Genomic DNA, 25,097 nt, shown 5'->3' with positions numbered 1-25,097 from the left:
TAAAAAAAAAAAGTTTCTTAGCTAGAAAAATAATGCTTTTGCTCTGTTAAGCCTTACAATATGAATGGAATGATGTTCCTCTTGCACTGATCCAGCCATTTCTTCTGTTGTTTCTTTAAAAGGAAAAACGTCAGTCTCAAACGAAGGCACCTGTGTATCAGCAAAATGGTAAGTGTGCATTTGAGTTTCTAATGGAAGGTGTCTCTGCTCATACCAGGGGCTTGGAACTAGATGGTCTTTAAGGTCCCTTCCAATCCAAATCATCCTGTAATTCTATGATTCTATGAATATAACTTAAACTCAGGCTCTGAGGCACTGAAAGGGTCATGCAGAAGATTGCATCTGCCCACAACTGGTGATTGAAATATATCTAGGAAGAAGGGTGTAATGGTAGTCCCTGTTGACAATCAACCTGGCATATTGCTGGGCTAACTGGGATGCATGGAACATTTGGGGATGTTTAGGGAAGCCTTGAATGACACAAGTTGATAATTAGTGATGGAAAAGCCAAGAAGGTGCAGGGAAGCATCCTCTGAGCACAACAATAAATATATTTACAAAAGCAAGCTGAAAGATTACATTAATTCAATTGAAGTGTCTAACTGCTTGGTTTCCAGCAGCACTGGTATTCCAGGAGGAAACTGTGTTGATATTCCAGGAGTATCTTGGCCTTTGAACACAAGTGGATCTTAGGGGCTGTGCGGACAAGATGGATGGGGAGGGAATTGGCCCTTGGTTCTCTCTGTAAGCGCATGGTGGTGAGATAAATGAGAGGGACCTGGGAGTCTTGCTCAGTGGCGAGTTGGAGTCAGCAGTGCCCGGGCAGCCAGGACAGCCAACCACGTCCAGGGGGCGTCAGGCCCAGCATCGCTGGCTGGGCCAGAGAGGGGATTGTCCTGCTCTGCTCTGCACTGGGGCGGCCTCACTTGAATAGTGTGTGAAATTTTGGGCACAATATAAAAAAGACATTAAGCTATTAGACGGCATCCAAAGGAGGCTACAAGGAAGGGAATGGCCTTGAGAAGAAGCTGTATGAGGAGCAGCTGAGGGCACTTGGTCTGTTCAGCCTGGAGAACAGGAGACTGAGGTCAGATCTCATTGCCATCTTTAGCATCCTCCCAAGGGGCAGTGCAGGGGCAGCTCTGATCTCTGCTCCCTGTGACAGGGACAGGACCTAGGGAATGGCTGGAGCTGTGCCAGGGAGGGTTAGGTTGGAGATCAGAGAAAGGTTCTACCCCCAGAGGGTGCTGGGGCACTGCCTAGGCTCCCCAGGGAATGGGCACAGCCTGAGGCTGCCAGAGCTCCAGCAGCGTTTGGACAACACTCCCAGGAATGCACAGGGTGGGATTGTTAGGGTGTCTGTGCAGGACCAGAAGTTGGACTCTGTGATCCTTGTGGCTCCCTTCCAACTCAGGATATTCCGTGATTCTGTGATTCTCTGTTGAAGGTTTGCCATTTATATACAAGATATAACAGGTTTTGAGAGAAGATATGGAAGGATATATTAGCTATAAAACTTCCAGCATGGAAGAATTCAGCTGAATAAACTTGACAAAATTAACAAATTCGTCAATTTGAGAAAACTGTCCACTGTTCCATTAATGAAACATTAATGTGTGTAACTACGATCCTTCTGAAAGTATGGATGCTTGAAAATAAATTTTCAAGTAACTTAAAATATCTGGCAGAATTGGAAGGCACCGCTGCCTGCTTCCAGAACGGATAAGAAACAAATTTGGAGCCATTGATTTACTCTCAGCTGATACTGTAGAAGTTCTAATTTTCTTTCTAAATGTAGAAATTAAGACCAAGTCATTATCTGGAGACAATGGAAATTCATGTGTTTCCTTGTTATTTTCTTTTCATCCCTAGTTTTACATACTGGAAAAAGGTGGTTTATTATATGTCCAGTGGTGGAAAACCCTACTACGGATGCCCCTGAGTTTTCTCCCCCGGTACCTCCCAGTGCCCAGCAGGCAGAAGGGCCAGGTATTTCCAAACTTCAAAGAAAATTTCTTCTCCAGAGCTGCTGTATTGTTTCTCTTCTGTCCTCACATGACTTAGCTGTGATGGTTTCACTTGATTTAGGCAGAGGATGATTAATTTTGTTAAGTTGTACATTTACAGTGTGTTTTGGTGTTGAACCAAATTGGAAATCTTTTTCTGAGTTTCAGTAAAGTGTTGGTATTTTAGTTATACCTGATGCTATGAGGTGGCTGAAATTCTCATTACTGTAGTGTCTCTTCAGTAAAATATTTTTTGCATAATCTGAAAATTCTAATTTTATGTGCAAAACAGCTATTTTCTGGTGGCAATTGCTAGTGGGTTGTCGCTGCAGCTGGCTGGCGGGGCTTGGCAGTGATGTCCTTTCCTTAAAAGGTTCACCTTTTGTTTGTGTTCTCTCTAGACCTGGAGCAATCAGATGATCAGCCAGCAAGCTCTGCGGTGACAGAGGTGCCTGGGGTCGGGGCTGGCCAGCAGCTTCCCCTGCACACAGGGGTCTGTGACAGCCCCCTTGGAGCCACCCCATCCTTGGCACCAGCTCCTGCTGCAGCAGCTCCTGCCAGCATACCGAGCCAGACAGAGTTCCCAGCCCCAGCAGCACCGGCATCTGTCCCAAACATCCCGGAGTCTGCGGTGGCTAGCGGGGGTCAGCTGGAGTACCTTCAGCCCGGCCCCCCGGCGCCCCAAGCCGCAGGGCTGGAGGAGCCCCCCGATGCTGCCGCCCTGGCCCTGCAGCTGCAGCCGCAGGTGGACGAGCCCACGTGTGTGCCTGACGTGGAGATCGCCTGCTGCAGCGTGGGGCCACATAAGGCCATGCCGGCAGCTCCTGGCCCTCTCCCCGCACTGCCGGACGCTGTGGTGCTGGAGCGGCAGCCGGCTCCGCAGGCACCTCACCTGCCGGAGGGCGGCCAGCCTGGCACAGGGCCGCACACCTTTGCTAGCCAGCCTTTTCCTGCGTCCACCGGCCCTGAGGCCCTGGGCTTGGCAGGCTCCCAGCTCCAGAGCCCCACGCAGGTGCCGCTGGCCGTGTCCCAGCAGCTGCCAATGGCGCCGCAGGCACAGCCAGGCCAGGGCCAGGCTGGCACCGGGGCAGGGGTCAGCCTGCTCCAGCAGCAGAACCCCCCCGGCACTGCTGAGTCCGATGGGGAGGGACCGCCAAGGGTGGACTTTGTGGACAACACAATTAAAAGCCTTGATGAGAAGCTGCGCAATTTGCTGTACCAGGAATATGTTCCGACTTCTTCTGCATCAGCAGGGACGCCGGACACCTCTGTGCTACCCGAACAAGGCGAGAGTGAATTTACCTTACCACCTTTTCCCGAAGAGCAAGCTCCTGCCCTGGCGTTGGATGGGAGAGAACTAGGCTATAGCATCCCTGACACCGGCCAGGAGGTGAAAGCTGCTGCTGAACCACTGGTGCCCCTCGTGCCCTTGGAGGTCTTGCCCTGCCCACCACTGGTCAGTCCTGCAGCGGTGCTGCCTTTCATCCCCTCAAAGCCAGCCTGTAGGGCCAGCATCAGGGCAGAGCTTAAGACCCACTCTCCTGCAGTAGGAAGCAAGTAGATCTCTTGCGTCCCTAAACATTTCATATCTCTTCTCTGGGGTATGTTACCTTTGGCTGCTGACTGCTTTCCAATGTGAAAGCTTGCTTAAATTTTTCTTGTCAGATGCATCCCAACTCATTTTTCAGAAATGCTTGTTAGTGAAAACCAGACTTTCCCTTTGCATTTAAAAGTATTATAATACCTTAATTCATCTCCTCTTGTGTCCTGTGTCCAAAGCAGGCAGAAATGTGTCCATTTCTTTGTAGTTTAAGAATGTAAAATACAAGTGGCATTGTCATTCTAGTTCTAAGGAAGACAATTTTGCTTCAATTTTAAGTACAAATGAGTGGCAGTGGTTGCTATTACTGCCTTCCAAGTCAGCCTGGATAAAGCAAACACTTCAGGTGCCTTTGCCTTGTCAACGTGCTGCAGCCAGAAGCAGGCATTCCATTGGCAAGAGTTTCCTCTGTTTCTGTTAATAGATTCTTTTGTCTTCTCCTGAGCTTGGTAGAGCAAGACTGCCATGGAAGCCTCTAAGGAAAGAGGTAGCAGGCAGTCTGGGGAAGTGGTTACTCTGTGTCTCAGTTGAGCCCCCAAATTAAGTTTTTCAGATAAAATCCTGAGTTTATGAAACCATCAGACTTGCAGTACATTGTGCTAGATCAGTGTCTATTCCAGGCCCTGGCACAGGTTTCCCAGAGAAGCTGTGTCTGCCCCATTCCTGGAAGTATCATAGGCAAGGCTGCATGGGGCTTGCAGCACCCTGGTCTAGTGGAAGGTGTCCCTGCCCATGGCAGGGGGTGGAACTGGATGAGCTTTGAAGTCCTTTCCAACCCAAACCATTCCATGATTCTATATCGTACTTCAAAAATAACATTTCTGGAGATAACTCCATCCCCACTAGCAAGGCTGAGCCTATTCTGTGTAGCATCAGCTGGAGGGAATCTAGCAACTGCTCAAAAGACGCTGTATGGTACAGGAAAGCAGCTGCACTCGAGTACTCTTTAGATCGTATTTTCTAATGACTTTCTACAGCAAGCAAAATTCTCTCTCTGTGAAAGGTGGGTTTCTCCAGTAATTGGAATTTGTCCTATTAAAATCCATGCCAGTAAGGAAAGAGACATAGAACTTATGAAGACAGAAGTACAGATGAGGAAATGTACAGTCTGGCTGGAAAAGCAAACCAGAACAAAACCCCAGATGTGTGTACATATAGTATACTGGTTTTTAGCAGCTTGGGCTGCAGTTCCAGCTGTGATGCTGCCACTGCTTTATTTCTTCCAAGGAAGGAAAAAAAATGGAGGAGCTGGAGGCAAAACTTGAAGGCCACCTCCACAGGCACTGTGAAATAGTTCAATATTCCCTGTAGTGCCAGCACAGCAAGGGGAAGTGAGGGCAGGAGAGCACATGCTGCTTTGCGAGTGAGACTGAAATTGTGTTTCTTTTTTCCCTGTACTGAAAGTTTGACAAGTCAGAGGTCACTGGTGTCGGTGCTCATCCCTCAGAGGCTAGAGGTGGGTCAGCAAGCGGAACAGGTAATGCTCCTCTGGCGGTCCCTGCTCGGTGTCCCCTCGCTGCTCACCTGCTACTGACTGCAGAGCATTGCCCAGCACTGGTGTTCCTGATCCTGCTTTTGATGCAACCCATATTAAACATCTCATTTTTGTTGATCATGCCAGAAAGTGCCTCTCAGGCAGATTTATTTTAACCCATACATGCAGTTCCTGTCTGTGGTACAGGTATGTGGTATTCATATGGAAAGCTGCATTCCCATTGATCTGTTTCCCCTAAAAAGTCCCTCAGAATTCCTGGATTTCGTAAAAACATGTTGACAAAAGTAACATGATCAGTGGTTGCATCTCTGGGGGAAGCCTGGCGGATTCTCAGGGCAGTCCCACAGAAGACTAGTAAAGAGTACTTCTCTTTACGTGCTTGTGACCCTTCCTATAGTATCATAGTAAAAGCCACAGAAAGAACCTGCATGTTTATTTACCTGTTTACGTATTTATTTACCCCCGTTCACCTATTTATTTGCCTGCATTTACCAATTAATTCACCTTTCTTGACACCCACAGGAATTTCTACAGGCTGAGGAGTGTTACAGTGCTTCTGCTTTAATGGGGGGGTGGGTTGGGGAGGGCTGCTAATGTATCTATTTTTTGAGATTGTTGTGTCAGATCTGGCTACCAGGCTTGTGTGACAACGGCGGGTCATTCTCTTCCTGGTGGACGTTGATTGTCCCCTGCTTTTAGGGCAGTGTGAGAGGGCTTTGGGTAGCTGACATCTGCCCATCTCCCTACAGGCAAAGAAGAGGGTTTACAAGTGGAATGTAGCACTGTGTAGTAAAATCAGTGTATCTTAGAAACCACTGATGTGTGTCACCATTTCAGAGCTCCAGATCTGGCCGTGTCCTCACTCTGTGTAATGTACCGTGTGAACACAATGTTCTCAAAAGCTTGGGTGTATTGGTCTGGCTTCAAAACTGGCATCCAGGGTGTGAAAAAATCATGGCTTGATTCCTGCCACTAAAACTGTACTTCTGGTGTGATTCTGTGGCCTGAATGACGTGGTTTTGGGCTTGTAATTTCTACTTTCAGCAGCATGCATTTAACTTAATTTCAGGCACTTTGAGGTGTGGGTGTCAGTGTGTGTCAATGGAAGGGGTGAGGCAGTAGCCCATCCATGTGCAGCAGCCCATGGATGACATGGTGTCATGAGACAACCTGCACAGAATAGTGCAGGTTCAATGTACCATGCAGGTTTCATCTTTCTTCTGGTTTTCTCCTTAAAAATTTTCAACTGACTAATGAAATTCCACACTCCTATTATTATTTGAATTCCCCAAATCACTAGATCTGCCTACCTGCAGACATTTTATGTTGCCATTGCGACTGCCTCCTGCATTTTAGATCCTGTATTACAAAGATTGGGTTTTTTAATTATTCTTCAGTGGTACACTTCAGTTTATCACAATAAAAACATTGCCTTTTATTATATTGAAGCATTGCAGACATAAATATTTTTTTTTCAACTTTAAAACAGGTCCAGCTGCAAGCATCACTTCAGCTTCTGCTGCTCCCGGAAAAGGCCTCCTTCAGGTAACCAGAACTAGGAGTGGTTTTCTGCTTGATTGTTACAGTTACTTTCGTTAAGCTCTCTTATTTTCTCCAGGTTGCAGCTACGTCATCAGGCATAACTCCACAGATGGAGACTTCCCAGAGGAGGGAGGAGGCAGAGAGGACAGCTTCGCCTGCGCACGCTGAGAGTGTAACACCACGATCGACAGCAGATGGGGTGATGAATAACTTTCCCAGGGATGACTCTCTAGACTCTGGTTCCTATGGAAAACAGGCTGAGGCTCAGGAGAGCGGCACACCAGCCAAAACGATTGGCAGGTTTTCAGTTATCAGCACGCAGGATGAATTAACTTTAGCGGCGCCGCACTGCTTGAGGTTCTCGGCACCCCCAGATGTCTACCTGGATGAGCTGCCCTCCAGTCCGGACATGAAGGCTGCTGTCCGAAGGGTTCAAACAGCCTCTTCTGTCGATGTCCTCTGTGACCAGGCCTCCAGCGACTCGGCTGACGAGCCCTTCCCTCGGCAGCCGGCTGCTGCTGCTGCTGCCCAGCTCTCTCCCCCCAGCGGCAGTGCAGCCACGGACTTAATTAAAAAAGCAGCTGCTTTTCTGCAGAGGTCTGGCAAAGGTGGCTCACCTGGCCTGGAGTCACCCAATGGGCAAGGTGCGAAAATTCCTACCATCAACATAACGTCCTTCCACTCACAGTCGTCCTACATGAGCAGTGACAATGACTCAGAGTTTGAAGATGCTGATATGAAGAAAGAATTGCAGAACCTGAGAGAAAAGTATGTTGGGTTGCAAGCAACGCAAGGGAAACTTGTGTTACCATACCTTGGCAGCAGCTCAGTTTAGTATGAGCAGAGCTGTAAGGAGTAAACTCATTCTGGGCAAATTAGGCATTGCCAGGACCTTCCCTCAAATGTCACAGTGCATCCTGCTGTGCATTGCCTTATTTGCCAGTTCCATTTAGAAGAATAATTCATAGAATCCCAGAATGGTTTGTGTTGGAAAGTACTTCAAAGCTCATTCAGTTCCACGTCCTGCCAAGGGCAGGGACACCTTCCACGATATAAGGTTGCTCCAAGCCCCATTCAACCTGGCCTTGAATAATAACTAAATAATTCAATTACAGCTCAGTAGTAACTTAACAATTTAGTAATAACTTTTTTAAACATCTTTGCTGCTGTTCCTTCTGATAGGGAGGCTGTTGTGCTGCCAGCCTTGAGAGCTAACTGCTTTAAATTTGAACCTTTTCTTCCTATCCTGTCAGATGATGGGTAAAAACTTGCATTAGCGGGTAGTTTAACCAAAAAATTAAATTTTCTGTTAGGCTATAATAGTTTTGCTGAATACAGATGTTGCATGTTTTTAAAACAGAACTACAGTAATACAAAAACTTTAAATTTATGTTATGGCATCATGAAATCTGCACTATAAATAAGATAGTGATTCATGTGCTGATGCCATTTTTATGGGAAACTTTTGTGTTTTGCTTTGTGTTTAACTCCTTCACACTGGTGTACTTGCCTTGAGAGTTCAGTGTTTTGAAGCTACTGGTTTGAAGAGAGAAATTCTGGAGTAGATTGGGGTTCCTACCAGATCTCATGTCAAAATCAGTTTGGGTGAGGATGTTGAAAGTCTTTCTAAGTTGTCTGGGATTTGTTCTTATAAATGAATATTTGAGAAGTCAGTCATAGAATCCCAGAATGGTTTGAATTAAAAGAGACCTTAAAGTTCATGAGGTTCCACCCCCTGCTGTAGACAGGGGCACCTTCCACTGTCCCAGGTTACTCCAAGCCCCGTCCAACCTGACCTTGGACACTTCCAGGGATGGGGGCTCACCACAGATAGATTGTTATAGCTTTGCATACTTGGGGATGAGCAGCTGTTTGTTTTATAACCAACAATTGTTTTGTTTCCTCTTTTACAATTAATTACACTGTCAGGATGCGCTGCTTTATCAAATACATGGCTAGCAGAGTTCTTTTATTTTTTTTAGGCATATGAAAGAAATTGCTGAGCTCCAGACACAGCAGAAAAATGAGATAGAGGCACTGTATATTCGGCTGGGGAAACCCCTTCCTCCCAACCTGGGCTTCCTTCACTCTGCCCCACCAAGCGGCCGTCGCCGAAGAACCAGCAAAAACAAATTGAAAGCTGGAAAACTCTTAAACCCTCTGGTCCAGCAGCTCAGGAGTGGAACATCAAGCACAAGTAGGTACACTGGGTGCTTCTCTTCGCCTGTTGCTTGTGTCAGTTGTGGCATTGCTGTGTGATGGCCGGGACTGCTGGAAAGACAGAAATTTTGTTGGTTTTTAACTGGCATACCTTTGGCAGGCTTATCCCAGCTCCCAGTGGTGAGCCATACCTGCCTGTTCTGCATTGGCTACAGTGCTTGGCAGAGGAATAATATTCCACTTTAATTTGGAAAACAGCCTGGTTATATCTCCTTCCTCCAAATGCAATTTATTGATGTTTGTATTCACTTCCTAGGTGCTGTTATTCTCTATTGATTAGGTGCTGTATCTTGTTGTTGTTTACTTTTTCCTCCAAGATGCCATAAAAAAAGATGGGATTGCATTTGCTCCCCCAAAGGATGGGAAATGAAAGGAGTTATAAAACCATGATGGATGCTTTGACCATCTGAAGTGGTGTGAGATTTTCACACAGCACTACAGTCTTAAGTTGTTATCTCTTGGAAAAGTATAAAAATATAATTTAGTTGGGAAATACTGATATACCCCAGTACCTATTTCTTCAGCAAAATGTAGAAAAGAATATGAATAATTTTTCTTCAGCTTAGTTCATACTGTTATTTAGGGGGGGCAGCAGCATTCCCAGCATGACTCTGTATTTCAAACCTGGTGGCTCTCGTATTCAGTGTCACTGCATCAGAGGTCCCCTTTGAATTTCATTGCATCAATCTTTATAGACAGGGTGTTGAGCAGGTTTTTGCTTTTATTTAAGGATTTCAACTGATTAGGGAAAACCAAATATATTTAGAGGCAATAACTTCTGTGGCCCATCTTGAGATGAGTGTTCTTGTCCACAAGGACTGAAGCAGTGTTTGATACTTTCTGTACTTCTACATTGATCTAGATATTTATACATTCATACTTATCTGTAGATACCTAGATAAATGTCTATATCTATACTTCTGCCTACACAGATATCTCAGGTAAAGAGGCTTTAAAACCAAAATACCTTTGCAATCATGTGTTATATGAATTTATCAGCAGAAGCATCTAACAGTGGCAATGACAATTATACTCAAACAGCTATAAATAAAAAGTTCCTTGTGTCTTTGCTGCAACTTTTTATTCTTCTCCAATTTGCTTAACTTCACCTTTGGTGCTGGAGAGTAAACCTCTGTGTCCTGCTTTGTCATTCCCTGTGTTCATCCTCCTCCTCAGCACCCCAGCAGCTTGCTGTCTATTCCAGCAGTGCTTCTTCTGAGGCTTTTGAAAACACAGAGACCTAAATCAAGGTAAAAATCAAGCCTACTTCAGGAGCTTCTTGGAGATACAGTGTCAGTGATAGGATGTATTACTTTATGGTGTAGGCTGTCCCCAAAGTCTGTGCTCTATCCAGTACATCAGAATGGTGAACGAGTCTTGGAGTCAAGTTATGGATTATTTTTGGGCAGGAATTTTTTTATTCAGAGGCTTCCTAGCATTTGCCATTGCGTGTGTTCTGTTTGTTTGCTCTTTCAGGTAACCTTTCAGACTCTAAAGACTCGCCCAACAAAGAAACAAGTAAATCACAGCCGGGCTCCCCCGAAGCAGCCGCGGTGCCTCCCACTGCAGCCCCCACCTTTGGGAAGGCTGTGCAGACCCAGCAGCCCTGCTCTGTCAAAGCCTCTCTGTCCTCTGACATCTGCTCCGGCCTGGGCCCTGACGGAGCCGACGCCAACACAAGCTCTGGCCAAGGTGATTTTTCCTGCCGGCTGTTCGTGTCTCTTCCAGCACATGCTAAAAGTAGTTCCCTTCCCTTAGGCTTGAACTTTTTAGGAGTGATAGAGGAACATGAACCTTTGACAATCCAAATTACTGGCTTATCTTTAAAAAGATCATTGCAGTATTGTCAGGAGAGAAAAATTTGAGTATCTTACTGAGTCTTATCAAGACTCAAGAAGGCATGCCCAAGACAATCCCTAATTTTTAGGAATGAAATCCCTTTCAGTTATGCCAGCAATGGCTTTATCCTAATACCTTTTCTGGGGTCTGCCTTACAAATTCCTGAGAAAAAATGAAAGGAAAACAAAAAACATGCAGAAGGATGGGAGATTGTTTCCTTTGTTTCGTTTTTCTTTTAGCCCCTTGATTCTGGTAGACCCCAATTCCTCATTACAAACTACCAAACCATCTTGGGCATGAGGGAAAATAAAAATGAAATTAAAAGAAAACCAGACCCATGGGACCAAGTTATGTTATGCTCCCTTTCAGTAAGGGGTTCGTTTTATGCGTAATTTTGGAATCCCAGCCAGGACTGTAGACTGGCTGTGGTGCCCAGACCCCAGCTCTGAGATCTCTGTGTATTGCCCCCATTGTAGGCTTTGACTGATCTTGTTGCTATGCATATGGGAAGTTCCAATGATGATTAAAATACCTTCCTCTCATTGCACATCCTGCCAAACTAATCTGCAAAATATCTATCTGTCCTCTTCTGCTGTTATTGCATCCTTTGTGTATGGTCAGTGAACTTGCTCCTCTTTGGCAAAGTTAAGGGGGAGATGTGGAGGTTTAACTAACAAAGCTGATTTGACTGATGGTTTAGGACATCTGATCACAGCTACTTGTACTTTATAAGTGTCTTTGTTTTCTTCCCTTTATATTCATTTACAGGCTGGACGGTTTTCCACCAAACGTCTGAGAGAGTGACCTATAAATCTAGTAGCAAACCTCGTACCAGATTCCTCAGTGGACCTGTGTCTTTGTCCATCTGTTTGTATTTGTTCTTTTGTATTTTATCACAGTCCATCTTTCTTTTACCCCCTTTTTCCAATTCCATGGTTTATATCTCTAATATGTTTGGCAGGATGCCCCTTTTTCTGAACCATCTTTTCTTTCCTTTTTCTTTTAAGTAATCATCATGAACACACTTTATTTATATTAATTTTTCATATGAAAGCTTTTTTTGCACTGCTTTTGGCTCATGCCTGGGCACCAAAAGCATGTGTGGAAGATCTCATCATTTATTATATATAGCCTGATGGTAAATTTTACCCTGGACTTATCAAAGCTTTTGTACTTTATGTGATTTCTGTTGAAGTAATTTTATTTGCAATGTGGCAAATATACATGTCTGCTGTCCCGGTTCCAGCGACAACAAAACGAAATCCATCCTTCTGTAGACGAATGGTCTCTTTCACACATGTTTGGACTCTGAAGACATGCATGTAGCAAGCTGATACAATTCTAGAAGGTCACTGGAGGGTATAACTTCCATACAAGGGCTGTATTAACACGATATACAGTACTGTTTATATCCACTCTATTTTCTTTAATTTTTTTCCCCTCTCTTTGCATGTGGAAATGCTGAGACAATAGTGCTCCAGCTAGTTCTTTCCAAATCTCTGTCCTAGATGGGCTTTTCCCCATGCAGTCACTTTAATTAGTTTAAGTGAGCAATTTTTGGATGTACTCATAAGCAGCAGGAAGATCTGGTTACTCTAAGGGAGACTCCCATCAATTTTTTGTGTAAGCTGATCTGGCTGAAGCACTTGACTCAGTTTATTTTCTTATGACCTTATGTGACCTCAGAGATGAAGTCAATTAGCAGTTCATCAAAGCATAAATAAGTAAAAAGCATAAATAAGTAAAAAGCAATACCAGATTTTCAGATGAGACTTGGAAATGGATTGCTAGGATCCAGGAGTTTTGTCTTAAATAACTGTGCACCTTCTATTTGTATCCTATTCGTCTGACTTCTAAAGTAATTGGCAACTCCACCAAACGATATCGAACTATTTAATGAAAAAATTAAGACTTTTTTACCCAGTTGTAGATGCTGCTTTTTAGGCAAACGGATTTTGCTTGTACAATAAAGATATGTTGTGCTGAACAGGTACTATAGGCCACTTACATATAAACTTAGAAGGGCTGATAACGTTCTTGAGAAAGTGCTTGGTTGAATAACTGTGGGTTTTCAGTAATACCAGATCTCCACTTGGAGTTCTGCATTGCTCATTACTATCCAAGTGGTTTAGGTCAAAGGCACAAGACCACTCAAATACACTCCTTCAATTTTATGAATAAACAGTATTTTATAAAATAATAATTTTTTTTTGTTTGAATTCCCTGAAAGCCCAAGCACTCAGGTGACTGATGTTTACAGAATTTATTATCATGTAAGCTTTTAATGACTGGTGAAGTCATGAGACAATTTTGCATTTAGGGATTTTTTTGAGAACCTGAGGGGAATGCTCAGCTTCCAAATGTTCCCATTTGGTGATATAGTGGCCACAGTAATTTCTTCCTCTGCACATGTAATTCCCAGAAGCTGTTTCATTAATCTTCCATGGAAAACCAGTGTATTAAAAATGTTTGAGTGCATGCATATTGTGAATGAAACCAAGGGAATATGTAAATCCTTTGAATTGTGAAGTTTCCTGATACTTAAAAATAACTCGGCATGTCTAATTGCTTTCTGTTCTCAGCCCGTGTGCTCTCTCGGGTTCTTTTGGGCAAATGCTGGGGGAGGTTTGCCCTCCCCCATTCCTGAGTCACACCAGGAGATGGATGGCAGTTCAGGCAGTTAATGTGGCATTGCAATCCTAAATCACCACTGAGGGTTCGAATCCTGAGAGCACAGCTTGGCTTCCAGTGCTGCCTCAGTGCTGTTTGGCAGGTCCCCACAGCTGAGTTATGGGCAGGTTCTGGTGGGGCAGGAGGTTATTCCAGCTTGATTTCCTGGTGAGCCCAGCAGGCTGAGGTGGGGGTTGTGTGCAGTCCTGTCCATCCCTGAGGGCAGCTGGGGCTGGCACTGTGTCTGGAAGGATGTACAGCAGGTTGTTCTATGGAGCTGGTATCCAGAGCAGCCGTGACTGAGCCTCAGGAAAACTAGTGCTTGAGGAAGGCCAGGTTGGATGGGGCGTGGAGCAACCTGGGATAGTGGAAGGTGTCCCTGCCCATGGCATGGGGTTGGAACAAGATGGGCTTTTAAGGTGCCTTCCAACCTAAACCATCCTTTGATTCTGTTATTTGAAGGTGTTGATGATGGCAATATCAGCTGGCTCATATTCCTTCGCCTCTGGAAGTGACATAAGTTGACCCAGCACGCAGGCAAGGCCATTTGGATTAGGTGCTAAGCATGTTTGCATCTATTCCACATCCCTGGAAATGTTTGAGGCCAGGTTGGACAGGGCTTGGAGCCAACCTGGGATAGGGGAAGGTGTCCCTGGTAGGGGATGGAATGAGATGAGCTTTAAAGTCCCTTCCAACCCACACCATTCCAGGTAGGCTTCCATCATCCATGCAGTTGTATAGGGCTGGGACATGGCTGTGCAGTGCCAGCAGCTTGGTGTCATGTCGAGACAGTTCAGAGTCCTGAGTTTATTCCGTAAGTCAAGAATTCCCTGGTATTTTTTTGTTTGAGAGCTGTAGGGAAACGTGCTGCATTTTCAGAAAATCTCTGAATCTGTGTGTTTGGTTAAGGAAAACCAGCCCTTTGGTGAGGTGGGATATTCCAGTAGGAGACCTGCTGCACTGGCAGGAAAGTTGGCAACAACTTTAAAAATAAATGTTCAGATGGATTAAAGACAGTATCACAAGGATCTTCCTCTGGTTACAAGATCCATCAGACTTGAATGCTTTTACAGTGTTCTCCTAGACTTTTTGATCTGTTCCACATGTCTGAGATTGACTTCCCCTTTGTATGTTTCATGAAATAAAATATTTTTGATGGGCTTTGGCATCATTTTAGCCTGAGTTCCTTTCCTGGGTTAAACTGCAAGAGTGCCCTAGGGTAGAGTTTCCATTGATCGTGAGTGGAATTTTCAAAGCTCCATTTGGCTCAAGTTTGGAATCCTATGTAAAGCAATTTTGCCAGGTCTGTAGCAATTCATATATTGTATGTGCATATGCAGTTATGGAAATGGTCCAGCAGTTTATTGCCATTTCCATTTTTTGGTAGCTTTCCAGCTTTTTGGCAGCTGTTGAGTGCAAATACGGGACAGTGGCTTTTTTCTGTTCTGTATGATATAGTAGCTGTTTAATTCCTCAGATAAGAGATCTGGAATTGGAGGTAAAATGTTCTGCTGAACTTTTGAAGTCTTACATTAAATCTTAATTATGATCCATCTCCTTAACTTTCCAGTTTTTAAACACCTTAATTTTAGCAGTAATAAAATTAATCTGGTGAATTAAATCTACAAAGGGAATTTTTAATTGAATTTGAATTCATAACCAGCCATGGCCCATGACTGTCAGTCCCTGCTTCAGACAGTCTCACTGCTTAGGGAATGTTTCCCATCTCCCAAGCCCCACGCTGGAGTGATGCTGCTTGGAAAGAGCAGCTCTCTTTTTGGTGACTGACTCTCCTGTAATATTTTCCTTAAAGCTGATGCACCTCACGCAGGTGTTCTGTGAGTCTGTTGAGTATTGCTGCTCTCTGTCACTTTCCTGGGTTGGATTTGGCACCTGAGGTGCAGGGAAACCTGTGAGTGGGTGTGCAGGAAGCAGAGGGGTTGGTAATTAAAATGTTTTTATGTGCATTTGAGCACGTACTGTAGTCAGCTGCCTGGTTTTATTTCTCACAGGCAGTTGCTTTCCATTTGTATTCATATTGTGCTTAGAACTGCTTGTTGCTGCAGGAAATAGCCTTCTAGGATTGCTGCCACAGCCACTGCCATCATGGGGAGTTGTTTCCATTATGGGAATTGGTAGCTAACTTTGGGATAGGCAAGGTAAGGTATATCTGAGGGAAAAGAGGGGAAAAGATTTAAGAATACAACACAGACGGTTGAGTTGTGAATGTGACTGTGTTTGTTATTTGGGCTTTGAGATGAGAACTAAACTTGGTAATGCTTGCATTGTTGTAGTCATGTCCTGATTTTCCTGGGGTAGAACCCTATATGAATTATATGAAATAATAAGAAATTCTTTCAAAGCAATCCTCTGTTCCTCCTGCCACCTATATCCAAGCACAAACATCTCTTCTCCCTTTCTTCCTCCCTCCCTCATTTCTTTGCTTCCTCAGTCTCTGACTGAAATCTCTGCTTTCTCCTCTGAAGACTCATTCAGGGCCTCTGTCAGCCTGGACCTGCAATCTCTGAGTTTAAAGCTGCATTTCTGGCACAGTAACATAAAATGTTACAGCACTGTTTACTCTAGAGAAAAAGCACATCCATCCTCTATCTTACTTTTTTGCCCCAATCTGATTTTGCTCATGGTTTCAAGTGCTTCTTCCCAATGAACTTGCCATAGCCCATGTCAGACGCTCATCTTTCCCCATGCCATAACAATATTCTTCTTATCAAGTCCAAAATATCTTTCAGGAAATTTGGCACCCAAATAGCAGCGGTGCCGATGTCTGGCAAGATCTGACAGTCTAATCAGGGTCTCAACACACTTCTGGCACTCTGCTATCTATCAACAGACTGTAAAATCATGATGAAGAATGGAACGAGGCAATAATGAAAAAACCACATAGTTTAGTTAAATTAAAACTCAGCTACTCTGCTGTATTCATTTTCTGCACTTGACAAGGTGTCAGGGAAACTCATTCACAGTTCTGTCCAATTGAAGGTCAGAGTTTCACATTTAGACACAAATCCTACAAATAAAGTACTTGGAAAAAATTGGCCTCAGACCTGCAGAACAATGTATCTTTTTGGACTTGTAAAACAGGATTTTTTGGGTTGTTTTATGGTTTGTCTTTGCAGCCAGACTAGCTTGACTTGTTCCTGAAAGCATTTTTGGCCTCCAATCACAAACTAAATTGACATAATTTCCTGCATTAATAGAAAATTAATCAAAACCTCCTATTAGGAAGCCAAGGCAATTTGGGAAAAAAAAAAAAAGGAAAGAAAACCAACAAAACCAACCAACCAAAAAAAAAAAAAGCCAAAACAAACAAACAAAAAAAAACCCAAACAAAAAAAAACCAAAAAACCCTAGGAAAAAAAAAGGAAAAAACCCCCAAACTCCAAACCAAAAAAAACCCCACCAAAACCCATACAAATGCATCTTTAAAAGTCACGAGCCCTTACTTTTTGGCATGCTGTGGTACTTTCCAAAGCTTTTGAATGGCTGCACATTAAGAAAGGTTTGAGCTGTCCAGTTATTTAGGCTTCTTTTACTCACCTGAACTGCTGACTTTGTCTGTCCTTTCTTGCATAATAACTATTTTTTGATTGCTTAAAATACAGAAACTTGTCCGTCCGATTTTTTGTGTTTAGTCTTACCTAATTCTGTGTGTCTTGTATTGTTTTACCTTGTAGGGTCCACCTTGAAACGACTATGTCTAGGCAAAGATCACAGTAGTAGTAACTATCCCATTTTTGTTTCTCAGTATTTCCTTCATGGCATGGGATGTTCTTTGCTTTTTTTAATTATTATTTTTACTAAAAGCTAGTTGTTTAATAACTAGAGCTGATGCACTTATATGAAACTACACTGTATAAACTGTGATACTTTAAGACTAATGCATGTGCTGTGATGTCTTGGGAACCTCGCATGCTGCAAGACAGTCGTGATGTTCTGTGTGTGTGAGACTGTGCATGCATGCGGCCAGGAAACTGAGTCCAGTGTCTGTCTCTCTGAAATACACACCTTTATATGACTGCAGTTCTCTGCTGGAGGAATTGATAACTTAAAACCATTCCAGCCTCTTGAGCTGCATGAAATATTAAACACCAATTGAAGAGCTTTCCTCTCAAAATCCTTACTTTTCTCACCTTTACCCCAAGTAAAGGAAAAGGAATTGAGCAGTATTCACTTAGAAGTGACATTGCAGGTTGAATGCATGATCATTTAAAGGTTATTAATGTATTTTATATAACTGTAGGACTAATTAGTGTACTCGGTTTCATTGGCTGGTAACTGATGAACAGAGAAAAGACTCAATGTTCATGTTTGCGTATATAATAATTTTACTACAGTTCTATGAACTTTTTGCTTGGAGAGATGGTCTTTATTTCCAATCTTAAGCTATCTCAAATATGTTAGCTGAAAAGTTACTTTACATTTTCTGCTTGTCAGATTCAGACTCCTTCAGTTGCAGTCCCCTGCTGAGCTTGCTGTGTCAGACTTGTAGTCACTAATGCAGAAAAAGGACAGAAAGTTGGTTTTCCTCATTCTTCTAGAAAGAAGTAAACATATAAAATTAAATTTCTGTCATTACTCTTTCCTGACTGCTTTTATCTATACCAAAAGTTCTCTATCTTTATCTTCGTCTCAAACAGTCATGCCCCCCCCCACTACATCCTCTCTCATCTGTCTTCTATACTTTCATGGTCCTCATGGGGCTTTTTCCTCAAATATATGCAAATAGCCAAGTAAATGGTCCTGGCATCATTGAGAGAGGTGGTGGGTTCCCAGAGCCTTTGAGGTGCAGGACCCAGCCCTGCCTGTAACTTCCATGACAATGACATTTTTCCAGGAGGACAGTAAACTTATGCAAGTAAAATAACTGGTAAATTCATTTGATAAATTCTTGCAGTGTTAGCAATACATCCCACCTCCCACATTCTCATGGTAGTCTCTGATGAGATACTGGGCTCTATTCCTGGCTTCTCTCCCTGTCCTTAATTTCACCCAAGACAAGTTAGTGGCCAAGGTAACATGATGTGATAGAAAATACAAACCCATTGGACTTGGACCATTTCTTTAAGCAAAGGTGTTCTGCAGCCAGGAGGGGGAGGGTTTGAAGTCTGGAAAGCCACCATTTGAGTGGCAGTAGGTGAGAAGGGGGTTGCGCTGCAGAGGTGAGACACAGCTCTCTGTGTGTGATTTTCCAGGATCCTCGACCAACAGCCTGGTGACGTGTCCTGAGCCCCTCCCTCAGTCGACGCTGCAGGTTCAGGCCAACAACAGTAACAACAAGAAAGGGACGTTCACAGATGACCTCCACAAGCTGGTGGACCAGTGGACGAGCAAAACTGTTGGAGCTGCACAGACAAAACCTTCTTTAAACCAACTGAAGCAGAACCAAAAAAGGCAAGACATGGAGCCAAAGGCTAACCCCATGCAAACGCAGAATGAGACATGTGGAGTAAGTGGCCCTCCTTGAAGGACATACCTTTTGCTATGTGTCTGACAGCCTTTGCAGAACTCAGATGTGGAGGAGGACATAGACTAAAATTACTCCAGATAAATGCTTTCTATAAGTGTCCAGCTCTTTTCATTCAGTACTAAACCAATTTTTTTTTTAAATTGTCCTTTGGAATAACATTAAGGGATTTATGGGCAGCAATATATTTTAAAAAATATATTTTTTAATTCCAAACTGCTTATTAACAACGATACACAGCAATACTCCTATCATTACCATCTGTTGCTCAACTTCAGTTTCAACTATTACTAAAGTTTTCTTTTTGAAGCTTAATATTAACCTTCCTTAGAACAGCGGTTGGTGGCTCAGTGTTGCAAGCTGTTGTTTGAGTGGAGTTGGAGTGAATCCTGTGCTAGGAGAAGGCACAGCTGGGTGTGTGCTGAACCTTGCTTGTTGTACTGGGAATCTGGACAAAACCATCCTCAGAAATGCTGTCAAACTATCCTACCACAAATAGGAAATTGGAAACAGCCCCCTTCATCCCTTCATGTTTTCAGCAGCAGGACAAAGTCACTGCAAGGTGCATCTGTGTCTGTGTTCAGTGCTGGTGTCGTGACTGAGGGTGATACAGAGGCAGGCACAAAAAGGAATGAGCACACATCCAGATTCCAGTTTGCCATTCTGTCCCACTCTGGTCTGGGTTTCCAGACCTCTTCCTTCTTACAATTGGAGATTCTTTGACTAATAATTTTTGCTGGGCTCATTTTCTTGGAAGACTGAAAATTGAGCCAAAATAGAGGAAAGTAACAGCGAGGAGCTGTTTTGTGTTCCCTTCAAAGCAAAAGAACTAGATCTCGATAGTAAGCCATTACCTTTTTGGCACGTAGAAGGAAAAAAACCTTGTTGCAGTAGTAGCTGTGTAGTTGTTGGTGAGGTGAGATGTACCAAAGCAGGAACTGCACCAGTGCCTGTGCTTTGATGCCTGCTGGATCCTAAGTAAAGAATCCTTTTACACAGTAATGGTTTAATAAGCTCTGGAGTAAGCAATGTCTATATAAGACCTAATCGTTCTCATAAAATAAGTCAAAGTTGGTGCTAGTAAACCCAAATTGAAGATTTCCATAAAGTGGTGGTGAGGTCACAGTGTTTATTCTGTTAAGTCACTTATTAGGTTTTTTTAATGTGCTTTTTGCAGCATTTTGGTGTCTTTACCCTGAGACCCCTACAAAAGTTTGAAGTAATTGATGTGGGTGTTTTTCCCACCTGTATCTCTGGAGAAACAAGTGGTTATTTTACTTATTTAAATCACCTGTTAATATCAGTCTAGGATTGATTTTACTTCCTGCAGTCTTGGTGTCTCTGTCTCAAAGCCTGTGAAGAAGGCAGAGTATCACTGTGAGAGCAGCAGGAATGTCCCTGTCTCAGTCCACTGATCTTAAAGGCTTTATGTCTTTTTCAACCATGGCAGTTGGAATGGATTCCATTCCAGGGAATCAACAGAGCTAACTGAAGTTTTTTGGAGGCAATTCACCAAGAGCATGGAAAGGCTGGGTTTCCCTGCTCTTCATGTCACATCATGCTTTGTTGCTTGGAAGAGGGGCATCAGTTGGAGCCCTGGGGTGGGTGAGATCTGGGGTGGTTTGGGGCATGAAGTCCTCATAAGGACCGTGGTGGCTGCAGCAGAGATGCAAGGGCAAATGGCAGACAATCGTGGTGTGGTTTTTGTTGAGTGTTTTGGCTGTGAAGATGGCACAGGATGCTGCAGGTGGCAGACAACAGGGCAGTAGGTATGATATAGAAGACTTCTACAAGGGTTGTTTTGGGAGTTAAGCATCATTCTGCTGTTTGTACCCTTTGAAATTCACCCTAAAGGGAAAATTCAAGTTGAGGGAGAAGAGGGCTGCATGGTGTTGGGAGAGAAATGGCCAAAAGAGGAGGAAGGGAACAACAGGAGAGGACTCCTAGTGTGCACAGCCGGACAAGTGACCTGTGTGTCAGTGGTTGGAGGGATGAGCTCCATGGGGAGATATTATACCTGTGCTGAATCACAGCTGAATCAACTGGAAAGACAAAAAGAACTTGGGAAATCACATAAAGGATGGAAAAAATAGCTTTCATACAGAGAGAATGTGAAGCTCAGGCTGTATGACTTCAGTTCATCTGGTAACACTGTCTTTTGTCGCATCTTTTGATCAAAAATGCCTTTGCAAGAAAAGAATAAGGAGCACTAAGCAGATTTCCAGCCCATCAGAGAAGGTTATAATAAGGTTTTATGTTGGAAATAAAGGCTGGATAAGTAGGAAACAAGGTGATTCTTATGCCTTTTCTGTTTTTTTTTAAGTGTAACAAACTAGTATGGAGCTGTTAGGGTGGGTTGTCTCATGTGGGCTTGGTTTTGAGAAAAGCTGACATTGGTCCCATGTGATGGTCAGAAATGAGGGGCTGGGGGTGTCAGAATTTGTACCTTCACTTCTGAGTTGTCTCGGGGGGTTATTGTAAAGAGAATGCCTCCCTGAAGTGTTTTCATGTAGGAGTAGGAGTGAAGGGAGTTGTCCCACATGAAAAATGCATTCAACAATAAAAATTAAAGAAAAAAAAACCCAACAAAAAATAAACTGTACACTTAAATAGAAAAATACTTTTTTCACTTTAAGTTTTTCACTGTAAAATTTTCTCTTACTGTTCAACCACTGTTATGAATATGCAGGGCAGTTGTGTGGCTTACTTGAAATCTTCTCTTTCTCCCTGGAACCAAAGGACTCATTTTCCTGAATTATCTCTTTTTCACTCAAGATTGCTTCTACCACCAGCAGCAGATTATTTGCTGTGAATACAATATATTGTTTTTAAACTAAGTGAAGGCTACTTTTTAAGGCTGGAAATAGAAGAGAAACTGGTAGTGTGTTTAATAAGATTGAGTGGTTTTCTTTTCATCTGTCTTCAGAAGTGTAGACAGCAATAATATAACTGGGATTCAGAGGGAAACTTTATATTCTGCTTTGTTCCTGTGAAAGTTACTAATCCATTTGGCTGCATATTTCTAATACGATTGAATATGTTTGATCATATTAGAAATTTGGGGGAAACCTTTCAAAGGGAGAGGAGCCTTCCTCCAGTGGTGTCACAGGAGCACTGAAATGTTCATTTTCAAATGATTCAATGAAGCATGGAAATCCAGGTAGATTCTCATCAGCAGTAGTTTGAAATGCAATAGGAGATATTAGAACGGAGGTCCAACTGCCGGATAACAGTGATTTGTCTCTTTGTGATCTGTGTGAAGCTATGGTGAAATAATCCTTTTTTGCAGGTAAATTTGGTTAGCTTTAGTCAAAGAATGCACTTAGGAATGTGAGCTGCCTTCTGTGCAAATAGTGAATATTGTGTACTTAAAGGCGCTATTTGGAGATGCCTATGAATGAAGGGCTTTGCCAAAAACGTTTTCCATTCTCTATACTGTTGTGTAGCTCCATGGCTTTTAAAGAAAAGAACATTACCCAAAAAAAGCTTAAATATGTTCCCAGTCTGCAGTGAGATTGTTTCTGAGAACACACAGGTCTGTGTCACTGGGTGATGTGTGCTGGGGGCTTGGACAGCCTCAGTAGTGTCTGAACCTCTGCTGGCATTTCCTGACTCATGGGCATGGGCGGGCTGCCAGAAACAGCTGTGCTGGACATGGCCATATGCCAAAACCAAGCCATAGTACCTTAACTGTGTCTTCCCTCTCTGTTGGGTTGGGAAAATAATAAAAAATGAATCTGTGTTTGAAACTATTCAACACTGCCTAGGTTTGAATGGCAGAATGGTTTTCCAGGGAACTGGAAAAGTACACACACATATCTTCAGGAGAGCCTAATAGCTTTGTGGTTTCAGCAAACTGGGCAGAAGTGATAAAAGGGGTGGATTAACATCCTTGACTGCTCATGTTGGCAGCCAGCTCTGACTCTGCCCTGCAACTCAGTTTCGTTTCAGCAGTAGCTGATCCATACAGAAGAAAATGCACTGAGAGTAATGGGGTAGCCAGCAAAAGAAAAATCACCTAAATCCTGTCTTTTCAAATGGGTTGTGATAGTTATGTTCAGCTTTCAGAGCAGAATTACCTGGTTTCCTCTGTTATAATATAAACCCAGAAGTATTTATGATGTTGGTAAGTCATACCCAACACTTGGCTGGGGAGTTCAACAGTACTGGAGCTGTGAGTATCACTGAGGTGGCACTTTAAAGTTTGCATGGTAAAGAACAAGAAAAAGGCAGAGAATTAAAGCAAGTCCAAAGAACAAATTTGGGGTATTTGAACTACCCTAGTCTTTGTCTTATGAGGTTTTTTCATTTTGCCAGTGTTGTCTTGTATGTTCTTCTCTGTGTATGTATTATTGTTTTCTAAATGAGTTTGTGTGATTATTTGAGGGAAGGAGAATAAACAGCCACAAAGGAAAGGAGAAGGCAGGTGTGGGGCAAGCAGGAGCTGGTGGCTGGTACCTGCAGGGAGATTAACAGTACAGTACAGGTGCTCAGGGCAGAGGTTTGTCAGTGCAGGGAGAGTTGGGTAAGTGCAAGTAAGAAGGTGGCTTGAGCAGAGGTGTGACAGCAGCAGGTGGAGGTGCCTCTGTCTCTGTTGACTCAGTGGGTTTATTGCTTCTACAAATGAGCCTAATGGAGATGTAGAGCGGAAGAGCAGGGGAGGAACTTCCTACCTATCTAATACATGGCACCCTGCCCTCCTGAGACTCCACCCTCGGTACTGCCTACAGGTCTGGGGTCCTCAGCACAGTGGGGACTTGGAATGAGTCCAGAGGAGGCCATGGAGATGCTATGAGGGCTAAAGCACCTCTGCTGTGGATCAGGTTGAGAGCTGGGATCTTTCAGCCTGGAGAAGACTCCAGAGAGACCTTAGAAGCCCTTCCAGGGCCGAAAGGTACTTCAAGAGAGTGGGAAAGGGACTTCGGGCAAAGCCCTGATGTGACAGAGCAAGGGGCTTTCCATTGCCAGAGAGCAGGGTTAGATGGGTTATTGGAAAAAAGTCTTGGCTGTGATGGTGGTGAGGCCCTGGCACAGGGTGTCCAGAGAAGCTGTGGCTGTCCCTGGATCCCTGGAAGTGTCCATGGCCAGGTTGGACAGGGCTTGGAGTAACCTGGGGTAGTGGAAGGTGTCCCTACACATGGCAGGGGCTGGAACCAGATAAGCTTTAATGTCCCTTCCAACCCAACCATTCTGTGATTGATTCTATGATTTTAGGATGTCAACCCAGTCTTTCTTCAAAATAAAAAAAGAAAAATCTTTATTAAATATCTCTAGCAGACAGATGTAAATTTTGCAGTGCCTTTGTTAAATTCATTAGTTTTGAGACTGTTTGCCTTATCAACCTCCTTAGGGCCAGGGCAGCTGACTCTGCTTGGCCTAAACAGGCAGCAGAACAAACAGGAGGAAATTAACATTGTAATACTAAAAATGAAGTGCCATCCATAGTTGGCCAAGCCATGGAATCACTGTTATTCCTCATTGGTTTTGCAGTGTCTAAAGTTGAATCAGAAAGGGAAAAGACCAGTTGTACTTTCTACTCCTTCAGGAGGATTTTTCTGTTTTAATCCCCAAACACTTGTCCTGTGCGACTGTGGCTATAAGGATCCTTCTGTTTCCGTCGTCTCTCAACATGGGTTGCTTGAGCTGGATGTCAGGTTCTGATATTGTACCACTTGTTTTCAGTTCCCAAGATAACTTTGTTATAAAAGAAATCATTCACAACCATATCTTCCCAAGCTGTGGGGAGAACTCCAAAGCCCAGCAGACACACTGGAAACTGGAGCCTTGGCATCACTAGGATATAGCGGCCTGTAATTGGTTCCCATTGTAGAAGACAAAGGCAACAGATGTGCCAGAACTGACACTTTTCACAGAACTACAGAATCATTTAGGTTGGAAAAGCCCTCTGAGACCATCAAGTCCAACCATTCCTCAGCACTGCCAAGGCCACTGCTAACCAATGTCCTCAAGTACCATGTCCACACATCTGTTAAATCCTTTCGGAGATGGTGACTCCATCACTGACCTTGGAAGCCTCGAATAAACTTGCAGAAATGTCAAGGTAGTGGCCAAAGGAGCAGTCCGTTGGGTCAGCAGGGAGCCATGGATACCTGGCATGTCCCTCCAGCCCAGACCTGGCCAGAATGATGGGAGCACACACAGGCTCAGAGCGGCACTGGTGACTTTCATCCCTGGCAGTTGTTGGACTCGTGCTCAGGGGAGCCCCTGGCCATGGACATG

At 43.7% G+C, this 25,097-nt stretch overlaps 1 protein-coding gene across 11 annotated transcripts in view; it reads left to right on the top strand.

The window, feature by feature from the left end:
* The window catches only part of WNK2 (WNK lysine deficient protein kinase 2), a 119,520-nt gene that overhangs the window by 82,929 nt on the left and 11,494 nt on the right, over positions 1 to 25,097 (top strand). For 5 of the 11 annotated variants that reach the window (XM_085073158.1, XM_085073154.1, XM_085073149.1 and 2 more), the window contains 11 exons: positions 123 to 168; positions 1,873 to 1,989; positions 2,408 to 3,462; positions 5,011 to 5,083; positions 6,591 to 6,646; positions 6,720 to 7,411; positions 8,626 to 8,840; positions 10,340 to 10,555; positions 11,471 to 11,569; positions 17,068 to 17,112; positions 18,586 to 18,839. In XM_085073158.1, coding sequence (XP_084929284.1) covers positions 123 to 168; positions 1,873 to 1,989; positions 2,408 to 3,462; positions 5,011 to 5,083; positions 6,591 to 6,646; positions 6,720 to 7,411; positions 8,626 to 8,840; positions 10,340 to 10,555; positions 11,471 to 11,569; positions 17,068 to 17,112; positions 18,586 to 18,839 — 2,868 coding nt within the window. Of the gene's footprint in view, positions 1 to 122; positions 169 to 1,872; positions 1,990 to 2,407; positions 3,463 to 5,010; positions 5,084 to 6,590; positions 6,647 to 6,719; positions 7,412 to 8,625; positions 8,841 to 10,339; positions 10,556 to 11,470; positions 11,570 to 17,067; positions 17,113 to 18,585; positions 18,840 to 25,097 lie in introns of those variants that run through there. The other 6 variants (XM_085073157.1, XM_085073150.1, XM_085073151.1 and 3 more) reach the window with 6 other exon arrangements.

The sequence above is a fragment of the Lichenostomus cassidix genome, chromosome 12, assembly GCF_008360975.1.
Source record: "Lichenostomus cassidix isolate B80296 chromosome 12, HeHo_3.0, whole genome shotgun sequence".
In the NCBI taxonomy this organism is placed as follows: Eukaryota; Metazoa; Chordata; class Aves; order Passeriformes; family Meliphagidae; genus Lichenostomus; species Lichenostomus cassidix.
The sequence above is the reverse complement of the archived record's forward strand: the minus strand, read 5'-3'. Positions and strand labels throughout refer to the sequence as shown.